Consider the following 23555-nt stretch of genomic DNA (forward strand, 5'->3'; position numbering starts at 1 on the left):
CAGGTTGTATATAACTTGTATAAACATTAATGATATGATCCAATTGATTATTGCACAAATAGCCAAATGAAACAAGACTTTAACAATAAAAAGATTTATTTGGGCTGAAGTAATAATTGAAACAACAAAACATCAGAATAAACTAAAAAAATCAGTAGAGATTCACTTTACTCATAAGATTGGTAAGAGGAACAAGAACAAAAACAGATAACAAAAACAGTAGAAATAAAGCCTCGAAATAAGAGTACTCGCAATTACTAAAAGTTAAAAAAATAAATTGTGTTTGCCCAGACTTAAGTATCAATCAGTACACCTCCAATTTATTTTGTATGAAGACATCAAAAACAGTATGAGATACGCATGACTTTGTGCAATGCGAAAGTATTGGTTAACAGTATTGTCAAAAATATGTATGATAATGAGTACATACATGTATATAGCAATACATATTTAGTGGTGATTAGTTTTTCAAAAAGAAAATCAATGTAAGTACCAATAAAAGAAATAGTTAAAGATGTGTTAAATTGATAACACTTAAGAATAAGTTTATTCAAAGGATCAATTAGTTCACATGGGTCATATCTATATTTACTAGCTTCATAAACAATGTCACAGTAAAAATAAGAATGTTATGTACTGCTTTTGATAAGAATTCTATACACAGTGCTGTACTAGCATTTATTTCAAAGCATGATGAACATACATGATCATATATGTGATCTTTACAAATAACTTTCATGTGCATGAGCATTAATACTTATTAGTGCCATTATTTGAAGCTGATCTCATTGTATTTGATTTTAGCACACAAGTCATTTGCTTAAGGAATTATGCTACATGTAGCTCTGTAACTGCTTCTACATAAAAAAAAAAAAACTGATAGAAAAGCTCCCCTTAGAAATGATTAAGCAGTTCCATTCCTCAATTTTTAATCAAAAGAAACTCTAGGTGAACGAGATATCTTCTCTGAAACCACTTTGTCTGTCATAACCTTGCATGACAAGGTAAGATAACTGCATAGAAATAGTTGACATTTTGGAATAGTGTACTGTTTAACTATAATAGATATGATTTAAATCATCAAATCTGCCACCAGCACCAAATTTTACATAAGACTAAACCATTAAAAACAACAAGGTTCAGGACTTGGAAGAGTCCAATAACTGAAGAAGGGTTAAATTTTATTTTTTTGATATTTTCTTCTTTTATATATTGGTGAGTGAATTAAAGTAAACACAAAGGAATATGCTTAATAAAAAAGCTACAGAATAACATTGAGCTCTATAAATAGTTTATTAATCTACAATTTGTATTAAATTGTTGTTCTGTATAAAAAAGAATATAACACACGTAGAAATAAAACTCCAAAGAACAAAATTAAGTAAACTAATTAACTGAAGATTGATACAAAGAAAAGTAAATCACATAATACTGAACTCCAAGGAAAATTCAAAACGGAAAGTCCTTGATCAAATGGCAAAATCAAATGATAAAACACATCAAACGAATGGACAACAACTGTCATATTCCTGACTTGGTACAGGTATTTTCAAATGTAGAAAATGGCGGATTTGATTTTTTGTCTCAAAAACAAAAAAAAAGTACATAAGGTAAAGATCTGAGAGTATTAGCAGGCACTTACAACTAGTTCAAAACCAATAACAACTAACGAAAAAATGTGTATCTAAGCAGAGACTAGTATAACATAGCTAGTGTTGTAGTAGTCTAAGATCTAAGACTAAAATATCAATCAGTACACATTCAACATCCAATGGGTTTAGTAGAAAGACGTCATTAACAGTCCAAGAAAACATCCGTTAATAAGATACTATAAGCAATCTGACTACTATAGTTGTATTGTGGAATGCATGTACGATGCATCACATGCACTTCTGGAAGGACCCAATTGAAATTGATCTGATTGTCATGGTTTTGTTGTCAATTATTATTTTTTATATATACTGAGTGCCAATGAAAACGCAACACTTGGTTTTTCAGAAATAAAATTTATATTAGAAATGATAATCTTTCAAAATAAATTGTTCTTGAAAATTAACAATTTTAACAATAGATCGATATCAAACAAAAATGTTTCCTTGTCATCTTTCAAGCGCAATAGGTAAACGAAACATCCAATGTCGAATCATCAACTCACAGTCCTAACAAAAAATGTTCCAACCCCGTGGTGCAGCGCAATCTCGACAACGCCGTGGAATTGGTCATCCCGGACGTTTAATGTAATCCCGAGGAATGTTTCTCCACTTGTCCCGCAAAGAAAACTCAAGCTGACTTTATGATATTGGTGGTGGTTTTCATTGTCTAAACCATGTCAAATCTGATGCAAAATTTGCTCGATCGGACTAAAATCCGACGAAAAGCATGACTTTTGGCCAAGGCGGGTGCTAAATGTCTATGTAACCACCACTGACGGTTATTTGGTACATAATGAATATTTTTTGGTCTACAGAACTCAATGTTTACGCTAGACGGCCGTTTAGATAACACTAAGGAAAGACTGTGGTGCTCTTTAACAATTTCTGCGCAAATGGTGCTTTACTGAAATTGCTCCAAAGGTTCTACCGTGACCACCATTGAACTCTCGTGACCTTTGGACAACCATCAGAGTCGATATCGGATATGTTAAAGACCAAATGTATCGGTCTTGCTGAGCGTTTCTTTGCGTTTTGTACCCCGGGATGTGGCTTATCATTAAATGTCCATTTTGGTTGAATTTGTGAATGTTTGGTGTTATTGTAGACGCTATAACTTCAGTCTTCTCGTAATTGTATGCTGTGAAAGGCTTCATTGGATCATGCCCAAAACTGCATGTCGCTGGTTGTCAGAAAGTCCTGGCATTTACTCGGATGTTTTTTGCAGTTTCTTAACAATAAGGGCGGGAAAATTCATGACATTAGCCAAGCTTTAAATGACAAAATCGTGAAAATGGTGCGTATGTTGAAAAACAGTGAACTCGGTTTATGTCCGTTCAAAATAACCCTTACTTCGCATTTGTTCCAAAAATCACTCAACCGTAAAATCGTCGACAATTGTCTTAAAAGTCATTTTCAACCAACTATATAAAGTTCTAATATAAATAAAATAAAAATTTAAAGATTTTTTTCAAAAACAAAAGTGTTGCGTTTTCATTGGCACTCAGTATATCAGCTATGTAGGTACTATAAACCATAGATCAACATACATGTAAATGGTTTTTACAAAGTTTATTATGTGAAACTGTTCGTCTGATAAGATTTATTTGACCTTTACCTCGTTTAAATTGGTGCACTGGGCAATGGTTATGTTTAACTCGGCAATTGGTGGACTATACTAACTTGGTGTATGGAATGATTGCAATGTTAAAATGTCCATCTTTGCAGGGTTCGTGTAATCTTAATGTATTTTTGAATTATTCAGGGATGTTTTCGTGGTTTGATTCGTTTCTCAGATACTTCCAAGGACTATGATCTATATTTGGTGTGTTTTGTATTTGTCCGTCGCAAGGATGGACACAATTACTGGAAAATGCATTACGGTCCGATAACTGTCGATTTCATTCTTCACAGTTACGAAAAAAGAAAGAAAGATTGTTTAACACAATTATGTTGCTCAACGTATTTCAAGTCATTGTTCATCTTAATTTGACTGCATATCCATCACAGGCCAGGTTCATTGGTCATTGTCAATGTTTGGTCCGTTTTTGTATCGAGCAATACGTCAGCTGTATCTGTGCATTGAATGAATGCAAGGTGTACAGGCTAGTCGGGTAGGGTTTATTTTTGTCTCAGTTAACTTGTTGTATGAATGCTTTTCAATATCACTATAGGCAATATATCAACTATATTTGTTGTATTGGACAATTTTAAGGTGAACATTTTGTCATGAATCTCGATAAAGGGATTATGCGTTACATTTAGTTCTTCTTTCAACACATAATTCATAATACTAGTAACAAGTAAAGCAGGCTAGACGTTCCAGATCTTGGTGGACATCCACAAGACAACCGAACTAATTTTGTAATATAGTGAAATCTCTGAATATCATATATAAGCAGCACTTTTTAATACTAACGCGTTCTGACAGGATCATGAAATCAGAAATTGCTCGAATGTTTTACTGAAAAAAGTGCTTAGAGTACAGAAGTCTGTTCACAATTGTATTGACGGAATTGACATTTGATTTATTTAAAAGGAGACACAGATTATTAGTCAAATGTCTTATTGTTTGTAGTTGTAAATCTTATTATTTTTCTGTTGTATTCGTGTGTTGTGGTACAGATAATTTAAAATCACTCAGTTCATTTATTAGATGTTAGTTTGGTTCAACTAAATTTAGACGATATATTTGGTTTAGTTTGATTTAGAAGAAATACCGACATAGCTAGATAATATATTAATTATCTAATAACTACCACAATTTGATATTAATTAGTATTGTAATTTTCCTTGTTATTAATAAATGTTATATATCAACATAACAAACCTAATCTTGAATTCTATCCTATTTTTGGAAATTTTTAGAAAGTCAAATGTGACGTCACTTAAATTTGTGCGTTTATCGATTTGTCTACCGCGGCTGTGGATTTTTATATGCTGGTTTAGGTATATATCTATCCGTTTTTATTTTGTAGATAAACACCAGTTTTATCATTCATATCTATTACATAGTCATTTATAAAAAAAATACTGTTTGCAAAAGTATGAATTATTCTTAACAATAAGGATGCTCTTATCTCAGGCAGAAAACCCTAGCCGTATTGAGCCCACCCTTTTTTGGAACTTTTGGTTCTCAATGCTCTTCAACTTTGTACCTTTTTTGGCTTTTGAACTTTTTTCATCAGAGCGTCACTGGTTAGTCTTGTGTTGACGATACGCGCGTCTGGCGTATTAAATTTTAAACCTGGCACCTTTTGTTAGCTATTATTCGTGTTTCTCTGTCCTATATGTTCTCCAATTTATTTGTATTGTAGTCCTATCATGTAGTGTTGTCATTTTAGTGTTATATTTAACATTGCTATAAAAACGGGAGGTTTGCATGCCACAAAACCAGGTTATGCCACAAAACCAGGTTCAACCCACCATATTTTTTCATTAAAATGTCCTGTACCAAGTCAGGAAAATGGCCATTGATATATTATAGTTCGTGTCTGTGTGTGTTACATTTTAATGTTGTGTTTCTGTTGTGTCGTAGTTCTCCCCTTATTTTGGATGTGTTTCCCTCAGTTTTCATCTTTTCATTTCAATATTCATTTGTAGAGATTTTAGCGAGAAAAAAACATATGCAATTCTCCTTTATGTGGACAATCGACTGAGGAATTGGCATATTGACATTTATATTAAAGGTATATATAACTCATTTTATCTGCTGTCGTCATGATAAGACAAAATGGCCACTGTACAAATTAGCAAAGTACTTCAAATTTTGCCACATGACGAAATACATGTGTAGCTAGATTAATTTATAATATAACAATTTATTTTTCATGTTTTGAAGACAGAGGCATGATCATATGAAATATCAGTGAAACCTTAAATCATGATTACTCAGTCTCTATCAAGTAATCTAAATAGGGCACTTGTTAATACTTTGCTCACTTGTTCAAGTATATTTATGATCCACATGTCAATCAATTTGATCAATCAAAATCTTCATTAAATACTCTTGAAAATTCCTTAGGTGAATGCATACTATGAGGTTTAGACAACCAAGCACTGTAAATTGAACTTTATCTAGAAAAACTGACTGATTTGCTACGATTTCGAGTATTCAATCATTATAATATTGCGATGTATCCGGATGTTGAAGTTTTAAGATGGTTGTTTCCTAGTGGATCTTTTAAAAATGCTTTTAAAATATTGTTTCTTTTATCAGTCAATTGTTTCTAAAGCAACCCATTCAATATTAAATGCATACATGTAAGCAAGCCCTTTTTATATTTCATAAGAATCTATCGTCAATTTTTATTTAATCAGTAGCGTTTGTTAATTCTGTTCAGTGTTTCGTTTTGTCTCCCATTAAGTTAAAATAATCATTTTCTATATTCATCAACCAGATTTGGCATTCGTTTGGTCGTTTATGTATGTTTTAAACTTTTGTTCATGCAGTGATTCAGTGATATGCACTTCAAATATATAAAAATATATAAAAATTAGAATATGTAACATGCTTTCATATTTTCCTTTAGTTTTAATCGTAGGTAATCAAAAATTACAAACCACATTTAAAAAAGCCTTGACATTTCAATTGAATAAACTATACTCCTTATCAAAACGATAATTTTAGATTTCGGTCCAGATCAAAATCAAAATCAGTTAAAAATCTGTTTACTATAGTGGTGAAATAAATAAACTAGAGAAAAACTGCATAAGGTTCAATTTTAACAGTCATCTCCGAAGTCACAAGTTGTAATGGTCTGATTCCAGTGAGTCCCTGGTGGGCAGTCAAATGAATATTCATCGTTCCAGCTGCATAAGTAGAACTTGGTACAATCAGTACTATCAGGAAAATATCCAAACTTCTCTGGGCAAACAAACTTAGTACCTTAAATTAAAAAAAAATATCTACAGAATGATTTTACAAATTGTTTGTCTTTTTCTGTTTTAGCCATGGCGTTGCCAAATTATTTTTGACTTTGAGTTTGAATGTCCCTCTGGTATCTTTCGGCTCTCTTGTGTAACACATTTTGTTACGTCACACTCGTTTCCATAATTTAAAAGTACACTTAGCTGTGTCATATTTTGTTTGTTTTTTTCCACTTATAATTTACGCCGAGCTGGTTCTGAATTGTAAGTAAACGGACTGATTATGATCATGATGAAGCTATCATACTGAACTACACTTGCTTTGAAATGCTATAACAATGAGGTTGTAGTTGATTTTAATTGGATCTCAACACAACTACATGTACATAAGAATGCATTTCATTATTAAACAACTGATATAAGGAACGAGTTATTATCTTCAGTTCATATGTATTTTTTATTAACAGCTAATATTGTGTTACATACTGAGTGTAAGCAAAATCTAACATACTCATTCAACTATTAAATTTTTACAGGATTTACTCTTCATATACATACTTTTTTTTAAAACAACATTTAAAAGTTAAAACAGAATTTTTCAGGTCAAATTTAAGAAAAATGTTGGATGAGGCATACTCTTTTTTATAAGATAGTTTATATTCTCATAGTGAGAAAGGCTTGAACATTTTAAAAACCTCATTAGAAAAACCCATTATACAAATATCTAAATCTCTTACAAAAAAAGTTTATGCATATGTGTTTAAAATTCTTAGCAAAATAACCAAAAATAGCTGGATCTCAAATAATTTCATATTATTGGTTATGAAAACCAATGGAACGGGGTATTGAGAGTTTTGGATAAGCCAAGTCAATATACATATGAACAAACATGTTCTACAGCCCGTATATTCTTTTTCTTTTTCTTTTTTCGTGTTTACGTGTCACTCTTCACATTTGACCTCAACGGTATACCTACACGACTTTGTATAATGATTGAAACTGTTCTAGTTTTAAACTTAATAAGAAGAACTGAGAAGAAGTTAGACTAATAAAAGTATTGAATCATACTTCCATTTCCTTCAACTTGGGGTTGTTTCGTCTGTTTATTATTTCTTGTAGTAGTTATTGCAGATGTTGATGTAATATCATCATTTGTCTTGAAATCCTCTGTTGTCGCAGTGAACATTGTTGTCGTTTCCTCACTAGTCATAGTCTCCGTAGAAGTGGGACCAGTACGTCCGACTACGGTAGAAGTTATATCTTGGAATAGATCTTCTGTAAAACAGTTGTGTATTGTATTTCAATATCTTTAATCTATGAATGATCTAATATGCATTTCTAATGATATAGCTAGTGATAGGTAGTTTTACTATTTGACCTTGCAATTCTAACGCATTGTTATCAAAGGTACCAGGATTATAATTTACTTATACGCCAGATGTGCGTGTCGTCTACATAAGACTCACCAATAACGCACAGATCAAAATATTTAGAAAGCCTAACAAATACAAATTTGGAGAGCATTGAGGACCCACAATTCCAAATAGTTGTGCAAATACGGCTAAGGTAATCTATGCATGGGATATGCAATAAATGGGATTTTCTTTCAAGACTTTTTTTTTGCCGTCTTATTCTTAAATTTCATTTGATTTCCAAAATGTTAGTATTCTAGCGCCAAAGATTTGAAAACCAGTCCATCTCTGTTAAAAGTAAAATCACAAAAATACTGAACTTCGAGGAAAATCTAATCGGAAAGTCCATAATCACATGCCAAAATCAAATAACAAAACACATAAAAAACGAATGGACAAAAACTGTCATATTCCTGACTTGGTACAGGCATTTTCAAATCTAGAAAATGGTGGATTTAACCTGGTTTTATAGCTCTAACTCTCTCACTTTGATGACAGTCTCAAATGTTCATAGCTTATGAGTTTTAAAAGTCTAGCTCTGAAGAGATTTATTTATTTTCCTTATCCCCTAATTTCAGTTGCATGTATACTATTTATTTTTGTATTAAGCTTCAGGAAGCTGGCTTGTCATGTTTTGGATTTATGTCAGATTTTCGGATTCCTCTGGTTTTATCTATTTGAATGCCTTGAAAAAAATTTGCCCGGTGACCCCCATTTTTCTTTTTGTAAATCTTTTACATGTATAATGATAAGCCATCTGTAAAAGTCTTATAAAATATTAATTATTTTTTAATAGTTTTTTAGAATTTTAAACTTGTCAATAATAAAGCTATGAAAAGTCAAGAGAGAATAGTTTCCCGCCAAAATTTCAATGGCTAATATCTCGAAAACAAGCAGGGTGACCTATATATATATATTTTGCTCTTTGGATTCCCTATCAATATAAACTAGTGTTTTGAAAAGTTTATTATTTTGAAATTGAGATTGAAGCGAACTCCCTTAAACACTTTGAGGTTCTTATAACAAAAGGTCATTATGAAAATAAGAGAATGGCCTGAAAATAAAAATGTTTTTGATGACTTGGAAAAGTGACATGGGATGAAAATCCAAAGTTGTCAGCCAAGTATTTTACTTTAAATTGAGTCAACATGATTAGAGGGCTGTTTTTTACCCTTCTTATCAAAGTATTTAAATAATACCATTTTACATCTAAAAACTATAAAAACACGACTTTGCATTTTCTTTATCACTTGTATAAACTAAATATAATTAAAACTGTTAAGTAAACTGAGAAGATGACTTGTCAAGTCGTAACATATATGTTTGTGTCTTTAAGCAAATGAATAAGTCTCAAACTAAAAAAAAACAGATAAGGAATTTGTACAATGAAAAATCATACCATCGTTTTCTTCAAGTGGTGTAGTCATTGAAGATGTGGTGGACATATCATCATTTGTATTGAATTCCATCGTTGTCGCCGGGAGCATAGTTGTTACTTCCTCGCTAGTCAACAGCTGTGTAGACGTTAGAAAAGTACGTCCGACTTCGGTAGTAGTATTGTCTTGGGATAAAGCTTCTGTTGTGTTTTGTTGACTTTTCACAACAATAGCTATAAGCAATGAATGATTAAATATGTTTCAATATGTCTTATATAGGACATATTAGATATCTTAGATATGAGCAAAGGTTACAACTTTAACCATATGTAGAAAACATTGCTAGTCGAATTAGTTAATTGAAAAAGTTGAAATGGGATACATGTTAATCAAAACATAAATAAATCAACGAATAGATTAATAAAAGTAATTTTATAATTGAAAATAGATAAAACTTTTGTGTATTTTTAAAACAGTTGACATTAATGTAAACGTTAAAAGACAGTCCGATTAAACATATGTCGATATACCAGACAAACATTGATGTAAAACAATTGGAATTGCTTCAAATCTAAACCCAGTTAAAATCGATAATTCTTACCTGTTGAACAATTTTTATCACCAGTATGCATCCAACCAGGGCAACATACCATTTCAGATGTGTAGTATGCAGTATTTCTTGCACTTCGCCCACAGCACCTATTAAACAAGATTATTTCCTCCTACAGTTCTTACTGAACCAAACCGTGTTAGAGTTATTAGGTTATTGTTGACTAGAATGAGAATCAGGGCGCTGATTTTTCGTTTCAATTGGGAACACATTTCGTCCTGTCGAGGCCATTGTTAGCCGACTATACGATATAGGTTTGGTAAAATGTTGAAAATCATTCTGTGATCAACAGTTGCTCATATAAACGCCATTTAACTCTAGTGCTTAGTTGTCAATCAAACCATATCTCCTTATTCATATATATATATATATAAATATTGCAGAAAGGCGACAGTAAAATACATTTATACTTCTTGAAGTCATAATACCACAACACAATTATATAATTACAATGAATATCATAAAAATAGTTCGATACTTTGAGATGAATTGATGATTGCAATTTCGCAAAACGAATACGGAATCAACTAGGTTAGAAAGAATCTGAAATGATTCTAAAACTTTAACTATATAGATACTGAAAGTATGTCAACAAATTATAGAATGACAAAAAAAAATACCACTGAAAAATATATAAGACGGTAAATAATGAATAATTATCTTAACATTCCTCCATACCAATTTAAAATGATTTCAATTTGAAGGTATCGGTTGGAACAAAAAAACCGGTACAAACAGACATACATTTGAGAATAAACAGTCGTATTTGAATCATTATCTAACGGCATAGTAAAACAGTTCACGACATAACCATATTCTTCATACGGCTGTTGGTTATACCTAACAAATTTGACAACCTTTATATTCATCATTAAAATATAGTATTATTATTTTTACCACCATAGTCTTTTACAGCTGCAGTAATAGCTTGTTCTGTATTTTACAATCTTCCTTGAACATACATGGCTAAAACAAATATACAAAATATTTATTCTGTGCAGATTTTTAGCATTCACTTTATTGTCAATAATGACTAAACATGCTTACTGATACTGATCTCTTGTCGGATAGAACCAAATGTCAGCGTAAAAAGAGGAACATTTAAAAAAATCGATACTTTCTATCTTTTACGTAGATACATTCTCACTTTTTTGGGGGGAACTTTATGATTTTCATACGTGTAACTTTTGTATAAGGTGATATCTTACCCTGAAAAACTGTTTTCTCCATATGTATAGCAGAGTGAAATTAAAACAATGAACAAAAAGTACAGAAAATTCATTTTCCAACCAGTTGAAAATACTTGCACACGAATATTCTCTAGCAGCTGCTGTTACTGAATTGCTCGGTTCAAATGAAATATAATGGAAACATTGTGCCAATATTGATTCGATTATTGAATTTGATACTCAATTTATACTTGAAATTACAAGAATCGTTCTATATATAGAATTCAAACAGTCACGTATAAGATTTTGTTTCAAACCTTTCATTTACCAAGTTTAAAGTAACCGAACAGTGAAGTATAAACTATTTTTGAATGAATGCAAGCTGTTGTACAAATACTATTAATAGAGCATAGTACATGTTATCTGTTGGATAATTTTATTCCATTTGATGTTTAATGACAATAAAAAACAACTAATTGCAATTTGATTATTCACTTGTTTATTTTTTACTTTGTGTTTAAGTAAATTTGTGTTTTTACTCCATACGGTCTTCGATAATTATGAGTCTTGATTATGTATGCCAAAAGTAAAATCACAAAAAAACTGAACTCCAAGGAAAATTCAAAAGGAAAGTCCCCAATCAAATGGCAAAATAAAATGATAAAACACATCAAACAAATGGACAACAAATGCCATATTCCTGATTTGGTGCAGGCATGTTCAAATGTAGAAAATGGTGGATGCAATGTTAACTCCAGTCAAATTGATTGTCGTCATCATGATTTATGTTTTGTTTTTTCAACTCTATCTTAAAATAAAAAAAATAAAAATATGATTTTTATGTTAACCGGCGTATATAAAAATAAGGAGATGTTGTTTAATTGCCAATGAAACAAATACTTATACAGACCAAATGACAAAGATACGAACAATTACATGCTATTGTTATAATTTTTTCATTGTAACCTTTCTACTGTTTAAAGACTAAATTTAAAAATATAAATGTCTTAATTTAAAGAAACAGTACAAACAACATATTATTGTTGCAAGGAACACATGGTTTTTATTTATTTAGTATTAGAATGCTGTTACACTCACCCATTTGTAAAAAAAACCTTCGTAAAATTCAATTAACACTTATCATAACTTATGAGTATAAATACAAATAAATACGATGTATCATCGTGACTATTTTAACCAGGCACTAAGTAGGTGCCTATTTAAAGTGGACATTTGTTTGTTCGATAATCCATAACCTCTTTACATGCATTATTACAACCTACATGTAGAATATTCGTATGAACGGATGAGATCTTAAGAAAAACGTGTTATGTATGTCGTAGGAGATGTAAGGCCTACATTGTACCAGGGAGTATCTGAATTTAGAAAAAATATATGACAAGATTCTAAAAATAGACCAAGGTCATTTGTTGTAACGAAATATTTGATAAAATATTCATCTATTTCATACATATCTTAATACCAGTTTGCTACTCTTGGACTTGTTGTCTTATATATATTTTTTTATCATTTGTGAATACTTGTTATTCCAAAAGTGATACATATTTCTCTCAACGGCAACACATTTTATACAACTAGTAATTGATATATATCTTGTTTTATAAAAAAAAATGTTATATTTTTTTCTGATTCAATAACGGAATCAATTAACAACTTGTTGAGTGTAGTATTATAATTCTTTAATCAACCTTATCTAGCATTAAATATTTCAATTCTTATAGGACATTGTAGAAGGTTTTTGCATTCGTAGTGGACATATACAACATAACTGAATGAATAAGAAACCTCCATCTATCTTTATTTTTGATGACAACATGTTTCACAATTAAACACAATTCAAAACAAAGATTGAGGCGAGTAAAATTCGGCTTAGTTTGGGAGCATGCAATCTTGCTTCATATTTCGGATTAAACAGTGTTCAAATATATGTTCTATCCAGAGGATCATCTGAGACTTCTTTCTGTTTTTTTGGTGTGTTCGTGTTGCACAGCCTGTTATATTACTATATTATTTATTTCTTTTTTCTGTTCATTGTCTTTCAGCGTTTTTATTTTTTGCCATTTCGTTGTCATTTTGTCTTCACCTTATGAATCTGAATATCCTTTTTTGTTTAATAAAGTAAAATATAAAAAATACCGAACTCCAAGGAAAATTCAAAACTCATTGACATCTAACAAATGAAAAACAAATGTGACATTTCTTACTTGATAGTAGGCATCTCCTTATGTAGAAACATTGAAGATTAGACCAGATTTTATTGCTAGCTAATTCAAACCTCTCGCTTGTATGTCAGTTGCATATACTTCCATTTTAATGACAACAATTTGTGAGCAAAACAATAATAGGTAAACATGTAAAACATTACAGCAGTCACCATTGTGTTCTAATCTTAATCACTATATTCATATATAAACAAACAGTTATGTCAACAAAGTAATAATACAAATATATCCGTGACATATAGACGAAGCACATAAGCGACACAGAAAGACATGCATACAGCTATTGACCATAGAACAATAACACAATTGCAGGAGGTATCTAAATACCCGAGCCACGCACAGAAAGACAGTAAAGATTAAAAATGTACAAAGACACATAAAACTAATACTAAAACAAGTAATGAAAAGGATTAACAACGCTAGGTCTTAGAATCTATATCTCAAGTCCATCACCTATTATTTATGAATAGTTATCAAAGGTACCAGGATTATAATTTGATACGGTAATCAATGTGAAGATGAAACGGAATATTTATAAACAAGGTCTTGGTATCTACCGATGCATTTTGTATATTTTATGGTATTTTTTGTTTTGCTATAATATTACTAACCGCAAAGTGATGACTATTGCTATTCATGTTGTTGAAAAGGACAAATCACACGGTCGACATCATAAATCCTTGAACTTTGATTTTAAGCATGTCATCAATGTTTGGATGAGCATGTAAATCAAACACAGACATGGTTAAAAATCATCTGTAGCTTGTAATGTCATTAAATTACCAAGTTTCGTACGAGGGAACTATAAATCCAATATATAAACAGGACACAACAAATAAAATCGTGTTTTCTCCTTGACAGTATTGTACAATAAACTGATAAACAAGTGTTGTAGTCCTTTTTACTGCTACTTAATCAGTTCTACAAAATCAAATCTAAACCGTTGTAGATGGCAAAACAATTTTTAAAATTTCCCAAGGCATGTATACGATTGAATTAATGCAATTGGTTCTGTCTTTTATTAGGCTTTAACATGGGATTGTCACATTAATATTACACTTGTTTTAATGGACTTTAGATAATCGGTTGACACTCTTATATATTGAAGCCACAATTTCATCGAATTGTTTCAACGTTTTCAATATTTTAAGGCAGTACCAGCATTTGCCGGTTGAAATTGACATTCAATGTTATAAAAAAAAAACTCGTTAATACTTACATGTAGATGAAATTTCGCAAGATTTCGTAACTGTCTTTAAGATGGAAGCTTTGAAACCTTGTTCTGTCGAGTGAAATGATTAGCCGTTAAATATATATCTATATATAAAGAATGAATATAAAGGTACCGTTTGAAATAACAGCAGACCATTCATTTACATGTTTCAAATCCTAAACTTATTATAGTTTATAAGGTACTGACACACATATCAAGTAAAAAACATTACAAGTATACACATGAAGTAACGTAAAAATATACTTAACTGTCAACTGAACACTTTTTGAATTGTCAAACATACCAACGTCAATAATGCAAGGATATGCTGCTTTAATTGTCCTGTCGCATTTTGTTTACCTGTCCTAAGTTAAGATGATGTGTAATAAATAGAATGGTAAAAACTAAACGATTCGAAAAATTGTAATTACATCAAATACAAAATAGTAAACAACTTCAAAACTAGTGATCATTATACATTCAACAAGTCAGCCGCATTAAGTATTTAGATACATGATTTTTTTAATTTGTTGTAATTGACTTTGAATTAGCTGCCAGTAGCTGCGAGTACTCTCAGATTTGTACTTAGTATCTGTTTTGTTAGTGTTCCGTGCCATGTGTGATCTGTGTTTTGGTTAGAAGTTTTTTTCTGCATTGGAGCATTTTTCAACTGATTTTTATAGATTATCCTTGTTGTACTGTAATAACACTGACCCAGGTTATACTGTTTGTGGCTAGCACATTCGGATTGAACCTGATACTGGCTTACAAACAAACACCATTGAAGGTACATCATTTATTAGGTAACCGGAAACTCAGCATCATATATATATATAACAGTACAAAGGGAGACAAGCAGTTCACATACATTGTTCCAACACATAACAGAGTTATCTCTCTTACTATACTGATATAAAACATACATAGCAAACACTACATCTCTTCCTTCTTTTTTAGATTTGAAAACATCTTGACATTTTTGTTTTACAAATAAAAATTGAACTACCCTATGTCAATTTTGTTTAAACATAAAAATTCAAGTAAACAACATTGTCAATAATATGTCAACAACAACAAAAACATTTGTTATTAATACCTTTATAACATAAATCATATAACTTGTAATTGTTCATAATGGTACACATATTATTTCAAAACAAAATCGTCAAACTTTGACGGTAACTTTTTCACTCTGACTGGTCTATCTTTCATACTACAAGTTTCATCTTGACTAGAAATTAAACACTTATTTCATTTAAATTCTCAAAATCATCTTTGTGACTTGAAATAATTTCAGACTCTGTATTAACTACATTTTTGTTTGCATCAGATTGTGAGCAAGATAAATCATTATTTTCTCTCTCAATAAATTTCTTTAAATGTGTCACATTTCTCCTGTATTGAACACCTTGGTCAGATTCAACCAATACACTATTACCAATTTTCTCAACCACTTTAAAAGGGGATGGAACAAAAGGTGTAGACATTTTATTTCCACGGTCTTGCCTGACTAGAACTTGATCGGAGACACGAATATCACTCTCGCACGCACCACGACGCTTATCAGCATATATTTTTCCTTTTTCCTTTTGTTCGGCGTCTCGGTCGCGTACTTCAAAATCATTAATATTATAATCAATTAACTCCGGTAACTTTGTTCTGATTTTTCGACCAAAAAGTAATTCGGACGGACTTACTCCGGTTGTAGAATGAGCAGTACTACGGTACATAATTAAAAATTTATTCAATTCTAATTTCCAGTCGCGACCTTCGGCTTGAGCAATTTTGACACGCTTCATTATCGAACGATTTTGGCGCTCTACTTCGCCGTTAGCCTGTGGCCATAACGGAGTTGTTCTATGATGGACTATACCATGTTCGGACATAAAGTTCTTAAAATGTTGACTAACAAACTGGGGTCCATTATCGGTGTGAATTGATAACGGCAATCCATGAGTCAAGCAAAATTTTGAAATCAACGACGTAATATTTTCCGACGAAATATTCTTAGTAACAGCGACTTCAAAATAGCGGCTATAATAATCAACTAATACAAACATATAATGATTGCTCGGTAACGGTCCTAACAGATCAGCAGCTAAGTGTTGCCACGGGGCAGAGGGCAACTCTGTACGCTTTAACGGTTCGGGTTTACTAGGTTGACTAACCAATTGACAACCGTAACAGCTTCGACAAAACTTCTCAATACTTTTGTCTATCCCTGGCCACCAGACTTTACTTCGTAAACGCGTTTTCATGACAACAATACCAGGGTGACCTTCATGAGCAAGCTGAAGTACCTGTTCCCGTAAACTAATAGGTATCACGATACGAGTACCCCGAAGTACTAATTGACCAATAGCACATAGCTCACTTCGAATCGGTAGATATTCTTTGAACTCGATACGGTGCCACTGACTGTGAACAAGACATTCTCGGACAGCCTTTAATTCAGGATCATTCTCGGACGCTCTTTCGATTTCGCGTGTTGTCATCGCAACCGGTGTTGATTCTTGAGCTACAAATTTAACGTATTCCTCAGTTATATTTTCCCGATTGTCACGTGTTGTTCCTTCTTTGATCAAACGTGATATCGAGTCAGCTATATTTTCCGGTCCGGGAATATACCGTACAGTATATGTATATGGTTGCATACGGAGAACCCAGCGCTCAATTCGAGCACATACTTTCGACTTTGTAGAGTAAATACACTCAAGCGGTTTATGATCCGTTAAGAGCTCGAACTGGCTTCCATAGATATAAACATGAAACCTTTCACACGCCCATACCAAGGCTAGAGCCTCCTTTTCGGTCTGCGAATATCTACGTTCCGTATCGCTTAAACTCCTACTCGCGTAAGAAATAATGCGCATCTCACCGTTTTGTTCTTGTATGAGCACGGCTCCGAGTCCAACTGGACTAGCATCTGCGATTACCTTAGTCAGTGCCGACTTGTCATAATAACCTAAAGTTTCCGCATTGGCAAGACGACGTTTTAGCTCATCGAACGACCTTTGTTCATCTTTACCCCATGTGAACGTTGCATCTTTACGAGTAAGTGCACGCAGCGGAGCTGAAATAGTAGCTAAGTCAGAAATAAATCTAGCACTATAATTAACAAGACCTAAGAAACTACGAACTTCTGCTGAAGTTCTTGGCTCACGTGCTTCAACAACAGCTTTGACTTTGACATCTGCTGGCCCAATACCCCGACCAGACAAAACATGACCCATGAACACTACTTTGGACATATTAAATTCACATTTATCATTGTTTAAAGTAATACCTTTGTCTCGCAGTACCCTAACAACATTTTCAAGACATTTATCATGTTCAACCTGGTTACTAGCATGTACAATAATATCATCCATAATGTTATGAACACCCTCACAGCCCTGAAGGACTTGTTGCATGATATTTTGATATAATTCAGGGGCACAACTAATACCAAACATAAGGCGCTTATACCTAAACAACCCTTTATGAGTTACAAAAGTAGTTATTTCCCTAGACTCTGGTTTTAACTCAATTTGGTGATAGGCCCAAGTTACATCAAGCTTACTAAACACTTTACTAGAGTTCATATCTTGCAATAGTTCATCTATTGTTGGAATCGGATGTCGTACTCGTTTCACAGCTGTATTAGCTTGGCGCATGTCAACACATAGTCTGATGTCATCACCTGAACGTTTTGGCACGACTACTACTGGAGAAACCCATTGACTAGGTTCATTGACATGTTCAATTATATCTAAATCTAAAAGTTCATCTAACTTCTTGCCAAGTTTATCGCGCAGATTAAACGGTACCCTCCTCATAGGCTGAATAACGGGTTCAACATCTGGGTCGATAGGTATCTGTAACTGAAATGATTTCAATTTACCAACTCCTGTAAAACATTCTGGATACTTGTCCTTAATTGTTCCAGGTTCACTAACGCTGTGAACAAGCTGCAGCACACCTAACTGTTCTGCTGTATTACGACTTAACAAAGCCTGACCTTTGCCTTCAATAACAACAAATTCAATATCATTTAAAATTCTGTTGTTACATTGTACAGTAGCTGTAAATATTCCAGCGATTTTCAATGGTTCCTCACTACCATATGCGAATAAACTCTTTGTAGACTTGGACGAAACACATTTCACACGATTCTCCTTTAAATAATTCCATAAATTTATTCCCATGATGTTACATGATGCTCCAGAATCAATTATCATTTTCAAATTCACATTCCCTATATTGACAACAATATTTTCACACACAGAATTTATCTGATTTACACCGATCATGCTAAATACATATTCCTCATCATCCGTGTTATTCTGTGGTTGTTCAACAACTTGACGAATCTTTCCGTGTTTTGACTTATCCTTAGTTTTACAAACTTTATCAAAATGACCAACAATTTTACACTTCCTGCATTTCTTCCCCCGAGCCGGACAGCTAGGGTCAGTCCTAATGTGACCTTCACGTCCACAACTGTAGCAAGTTGCTGTACAAGTAGACTTATTACCAGAATTAAAACTTTTGCTACCAGAATTAAAACTGTTCTTTCCATACTGTTTACCTTTTGACTGTATCATGTTGACTTGACCTTGACCTTCAATTGATTTAGCTTGTCGTTCTGAATCTTCCATAGCTTTAGCAATACTTCTAACATTTGCTAAAGTAAGTGTCCTACCTTTCTCAAGTAATTTACGTCTGAGATGGTGACTTAAACATTTATCAATAATTTGATCTCGTATTCTTTCATCAATTGCATTTTGATTGCCAAATTCACATGTATCAGCTCTCTGTCGAAGACGCGTTATATATTGTTCAATTGTCTCTGAAGAAGACTGAATCATAGATCGAAAAATTGATCGTTCATAAGGGGCATTTGAAAGTGGTGTGAAATAAGCATCTAGCGCACTCACCGCTTTCTCATACGCACCTTCTCCGGCACCTTCCGGCAATGTGAAGAAAATGTCTTGAACATTCATTCCGGCTGTGTGCAATAATAATGCATATTTTTGATCTACGTCTGTAACCCCTTTTCCTGCGGCAAATAGTTGAAACGCCCGAAGCCATCGTTTCCAACGTGCAGACAGTCCTGTCGAGTCAGAAATGTCAAAGTTCTGAATACCGCTAACATCTGGTAGTAAAACTGATCCCATTTTGTAATACAACCTTTGATTATCCTCGTCGCCAATTTAAATATACTGTTTGTGGCTAGCACATTCGGATTGAACCTGATACTGGCTTACAAACAAACACCATTGAAGGTACATCATTTATTAGGTAACCGGAAACTCAGCATCATATATATATATAACAGTACAAAGGGAGACAAGCAGTTCACATACATTGTTCCAACACATAACAGAGTTATCTCTCTTACTATACTGATATAAAACATACATAGCAAACACTACACAGGTAAGGAGAGGATTGAGGGCTCACAATATGTTTAACCCTTATACATTCTTTTTGTGCCTCTCTTAAGTCAGGAACATGTAGTTCAGTATTAAAAGTTGGTTAATGCTTTTCATACTTATTTTTCATAATTTTTTGTTGTTGCGAAAAGTGTTTACACTCAGACAATTCTTACGATATATGTAAAATATTGATTGGTTACGAAAATCAATGTTTCAGAATTTACCCTCGGAAATGCTTTTTTTTTAATTCCTGTGTGTGAGTTATTTTCATAAGAATCTGTTATATAAAAGGATTCAATATCTTTTGTAGCCAAATTTAAAGAACACATCACCGCAAAAAGACTAAATGTTGTTAGGTTATGTCATGAGAGTCCGTTAGCAAATGTCTATGCAACACATTATCTCGTATATCTTCGTGTTAAGGGAAGAATATTTTCATTTGTTAGTGGTTGTGCTCAAATCATTTTTTTCCTCGTTAATAAGAGATGCAAACATAGGTTTTAATAAAGGCAATAGTATACCATTATTCAAAAGTCCTAAATCAAATGAAAGAAAACAAATCCTGGTTACAAACCAAAACCTGGGGACACACATCAACTACAAGAGGAAGCCAACGGAACACCATAAGAAAACCATCCAATTAAAATTAAAAACCAATTGTTCAGAGAACAATTGAAAGTCTTTCCACATCAAAGAAATTTTGATAAGATAGTTTCTTCATACTGATGAGATAAAAAATGGTTTAATTATATTGATTAGATAATATGCTACTTCCGGTGAAATGAATGTCACTTCCGGTCTCATATGATAGTTTCTTTTACACTGATTCCAAAAATATATAGTTTCTATATACTTTTGTATGTAGAATGGGAGATAATTGGCCACTTTCGGTTTGTTGGAAGTCATTTTTAGTCTCAGTAATCAGTTTATGTATCTTCATGACAAAATATATGGATTCTGAGTACTTTTATATGAAAAATTTGCAAAAAAGGCTATTTCCGGTTTTCTCAAGGTCACTTCCGGTAGTAATTTGTCAAGGTCATATGTCACCTAACCTTTGTACAAGGTCAAATGGCTTTATAATGAAGTTAGTTGAAGTTATATTCAAATAACCTCATATCAAGACATTTCAGGGGCACTAACTCCTATAAGATGCCATTAAATTGTATAAGACTAAACGTAGCATATTTTCATTACAATAAAGCAGACCTTTTGCACTTGTTCTTTTATATGTATATTTCAAAGTGTCTGAGAAAATGCAAAATCAAGCAAAGTCACAATTGAGAACTTGACCTTGACCTTTGACCTTGACCTCATTTTCTAAGTTAGGACATAGGGGCCTCAAATAAAAATATCCCAGGTTATACGGTTAACGGTTGATGAGTTGAAAACACATACCGACAAATTTATTGTGTAGGGGTAGATAACTCCTATAAAATATCATCGAATCGCTTCGATCCAAATTAGCCAAAAATTCCTGAGGATGTAACGAACAATTTCTTAAAGGAATTTTGTCGCTATCTTTTTTTGTTACAAAGGAGATGCACACACATGATAAACAGGGAATAGGGAGATAACTCTTACAAAGGAAATGGTTTGCCTTAGCAGGGAGAAATTTAAAAGCGCATAAACTATAATACCATATGAGAAATATAAGCGACATATTGCGAAACAAACATTTATCGCAAGAACAAAATTTGGCGGAAGCAAAAAAAAAAATCAGAAGAAAAACAATAAGACTTTTCACAGAAAATTGGAAAGACTTAATTAAATCTCTCACTCGCTCATTTTTAATTAGATTGATAAGAAAGTATAATGAAATATCCTTACATGATCGTACTAGTGATGAATTAAAACAGGCTTAAACAAATTTATCTGTTCAGGGAACAACTTGATTTTAAGACTAGCAGGTAGTAAACCATCTTGAATTTGGTTGGTTTATTGAGGAAATTGATAATTTTGACCTCCAACATGGCGGAAAAAGGAAATTACTTCAACTTGAATAATCTATATAAAAACTATATTTTGATTAAACACAGTTATCTCGCGTTAGCTGTAATAACTGGTGTGGCTGGTGTCACTTTGAACTTTGCGTGATATGTCGTTTAAACATATCAGTATCAAAACGTTGTTAAATCATTGATTTCTCCTTTAAATACTTTTGGTTAAATTTCAATGACAATGTCTCCATGTTAACCTATTTCAAGATTAACCGCATTCAAAATGGAAATATTTATTGTCTCTATATATATATCTACAAGCAACATGTGCAAGTTTTCATTTGAAGACCTTGTTTTTATCGAAAGTGATTATCAAAATAAATGTTCTAAGTTAGAAAGGACATTCCTCGTATACCTTTTATACATTCTTATATTATAAGACACGTTCAAGTTAAGTTATAGCTCAACATGATAGCAGAGCCGACAAACAAGAGTTCGTCGCATGTCTTGCCAATATTGCCAGTGTTGGAAATCTTTTGGAAATTTGATTTACGTGAAGAGGCTCAGTATTTTACGAATTAAGTCCCTTTTAAAAAATAAAGAATTGTAATATGATTATTTGTAGGACAACTATCTACCAAAAACTAAAAACAAGTAGTTGTATGCAACTTTTAACACCGTACGGCCTTAAATAATGTACCAAATTTATACCTTAAGCTATTAAAAGTGTCACGACATGACAACATGGGTAACAATTCAAACACGATATGCAGATTTATGAAAAAAAGGAGTAAAAAAAGAAAAAGAAACGGGGAAACAAATATGGCAGATACAAAACAACAACCATTTAAGTGTAGGCTCCTGAATAGGGACAGCTGCAAAATGTGACTGGGTTAAACATATGTATCAGTGCTCAAACCTTCCCTACCTGGGACAGTAGTGTAAACGAACAAAATGAAAGAATACATTTAAGAATATATTTATTTGGGTGGTCAACGAGTAACCCGTTTGTAATTAATGTTCTACGTGTAATGCTTAATTCAAAACCAATATTTGCATAGAGGATAAAATTTAGTAAAAGTCTTAAGTAATTTGTTGTAACGAAATCACTGATTTGAATGTCCCAGTTATTCATGGATTACGGACATTTGAATGCACACTGCAGATAAAGGCATAGCTAACAAGTTGTGAAGTATCATTAGTTATCAAAGGTTCCCGGATAATAATTTAATACGACAGACGTGCGTTTTGTCTACATGAGACTCATCAGTGATCAGATCAAAATAGTTCTAAAGCCAGACAAGTACAAAGATGAAGAGCATTGAGGACCCAAAAATTCCAAAAAGTTGTACCAAATACGGCTAAGATAATCTATGCCTGGGATAAGAAAATCCTTCGTTTTCGAAACATTCATAGTTTTGTAAACATGAAATTTATACCGGTAATAAATATTCGTGTCAACACCGTATTGTTGACTACTGGGCTGGTGATACCCGCGGGGACCCGCGGGGACGAAACGTCCACCAGCAGTAAACCATATAAAGGGGGATGTTCAGCGATTTTCTTAAACAACAGCATGAACATTCGAACCAGCGAAGGAGAGTATGATTGCCAATGAATCAAAACAAATATCAATTGAAGTGGATACAAGCAA

At 32.6% G+C, this 23555-nt stretch overlaps 1 protein-coding gene across 1 annotated transcript; it reads right to left on the reverse strand.

The window, feature by feature from the left end:
• Positions 1–6170: 6170 nt before the first annotated feature.
• Positions 6171–11281, reverse strand: LOC139513574 (probable endochitinase). Its single transcript, XM_071302202.1, has 6 exons — positions 11125–11281; positions 10814–10882; positions 9908–10005; positions 9330–9539; positions 7587–7793; positions 6171–6537 (listed from the first exon to the last, which is right to left on the reverse strand). The coding sequence occupies exons 1-6, from the start codon at positions 11196–11198 to the stop codon at positions 6374–6376; spliced, it is 822 nt and encodes a 273-aa protein (XP_071158303.1). The 5' UTR covers positions 11199–11281; the 3' UTR covers positions 6171–6373.
• Positions 11282–23555: the final 12274 nt, after the last annotated feature.

The sequence above is a fragment of the Mytilus edulis genome, chromosome 2 (assembly GCF_963676685.1).
Source record: "Mytilus edulis chromosome 2, xbMytEdul2.2, whole genome shotgun sequence".
NCBI lineage: Eukaryota > Metazoa > Mollusca > Bivalvia > Mytilida > Mytilidae > Mytilus > Mytilus edulis.

Excerpts from the sequence above, each read along its gene's own strand:
- LOC139513574 (XM_071302202.1), bottom strand. The coding sequence starts at position 11,198 with ATGAATTTTCTGTACTTTTTGTTCATTGTTTTAATTTCACTCTGCTAT. Across the intron at positions 7,794-9,329 it reads ACCACTTGAAGAAAACGATG|AAGATCTATTCCAAGATATA; the intron begins GTATGATTTTTC and ends ACTGTTTTACAG. Across the intron at positions 6,538-7,586 it reads CCAAGTTGAAGGAAATGGAA|GTACTAAGTTTGTTTGCCCA; the intron begins GTATGATTCAAT and ends TTTTAATTTAAG.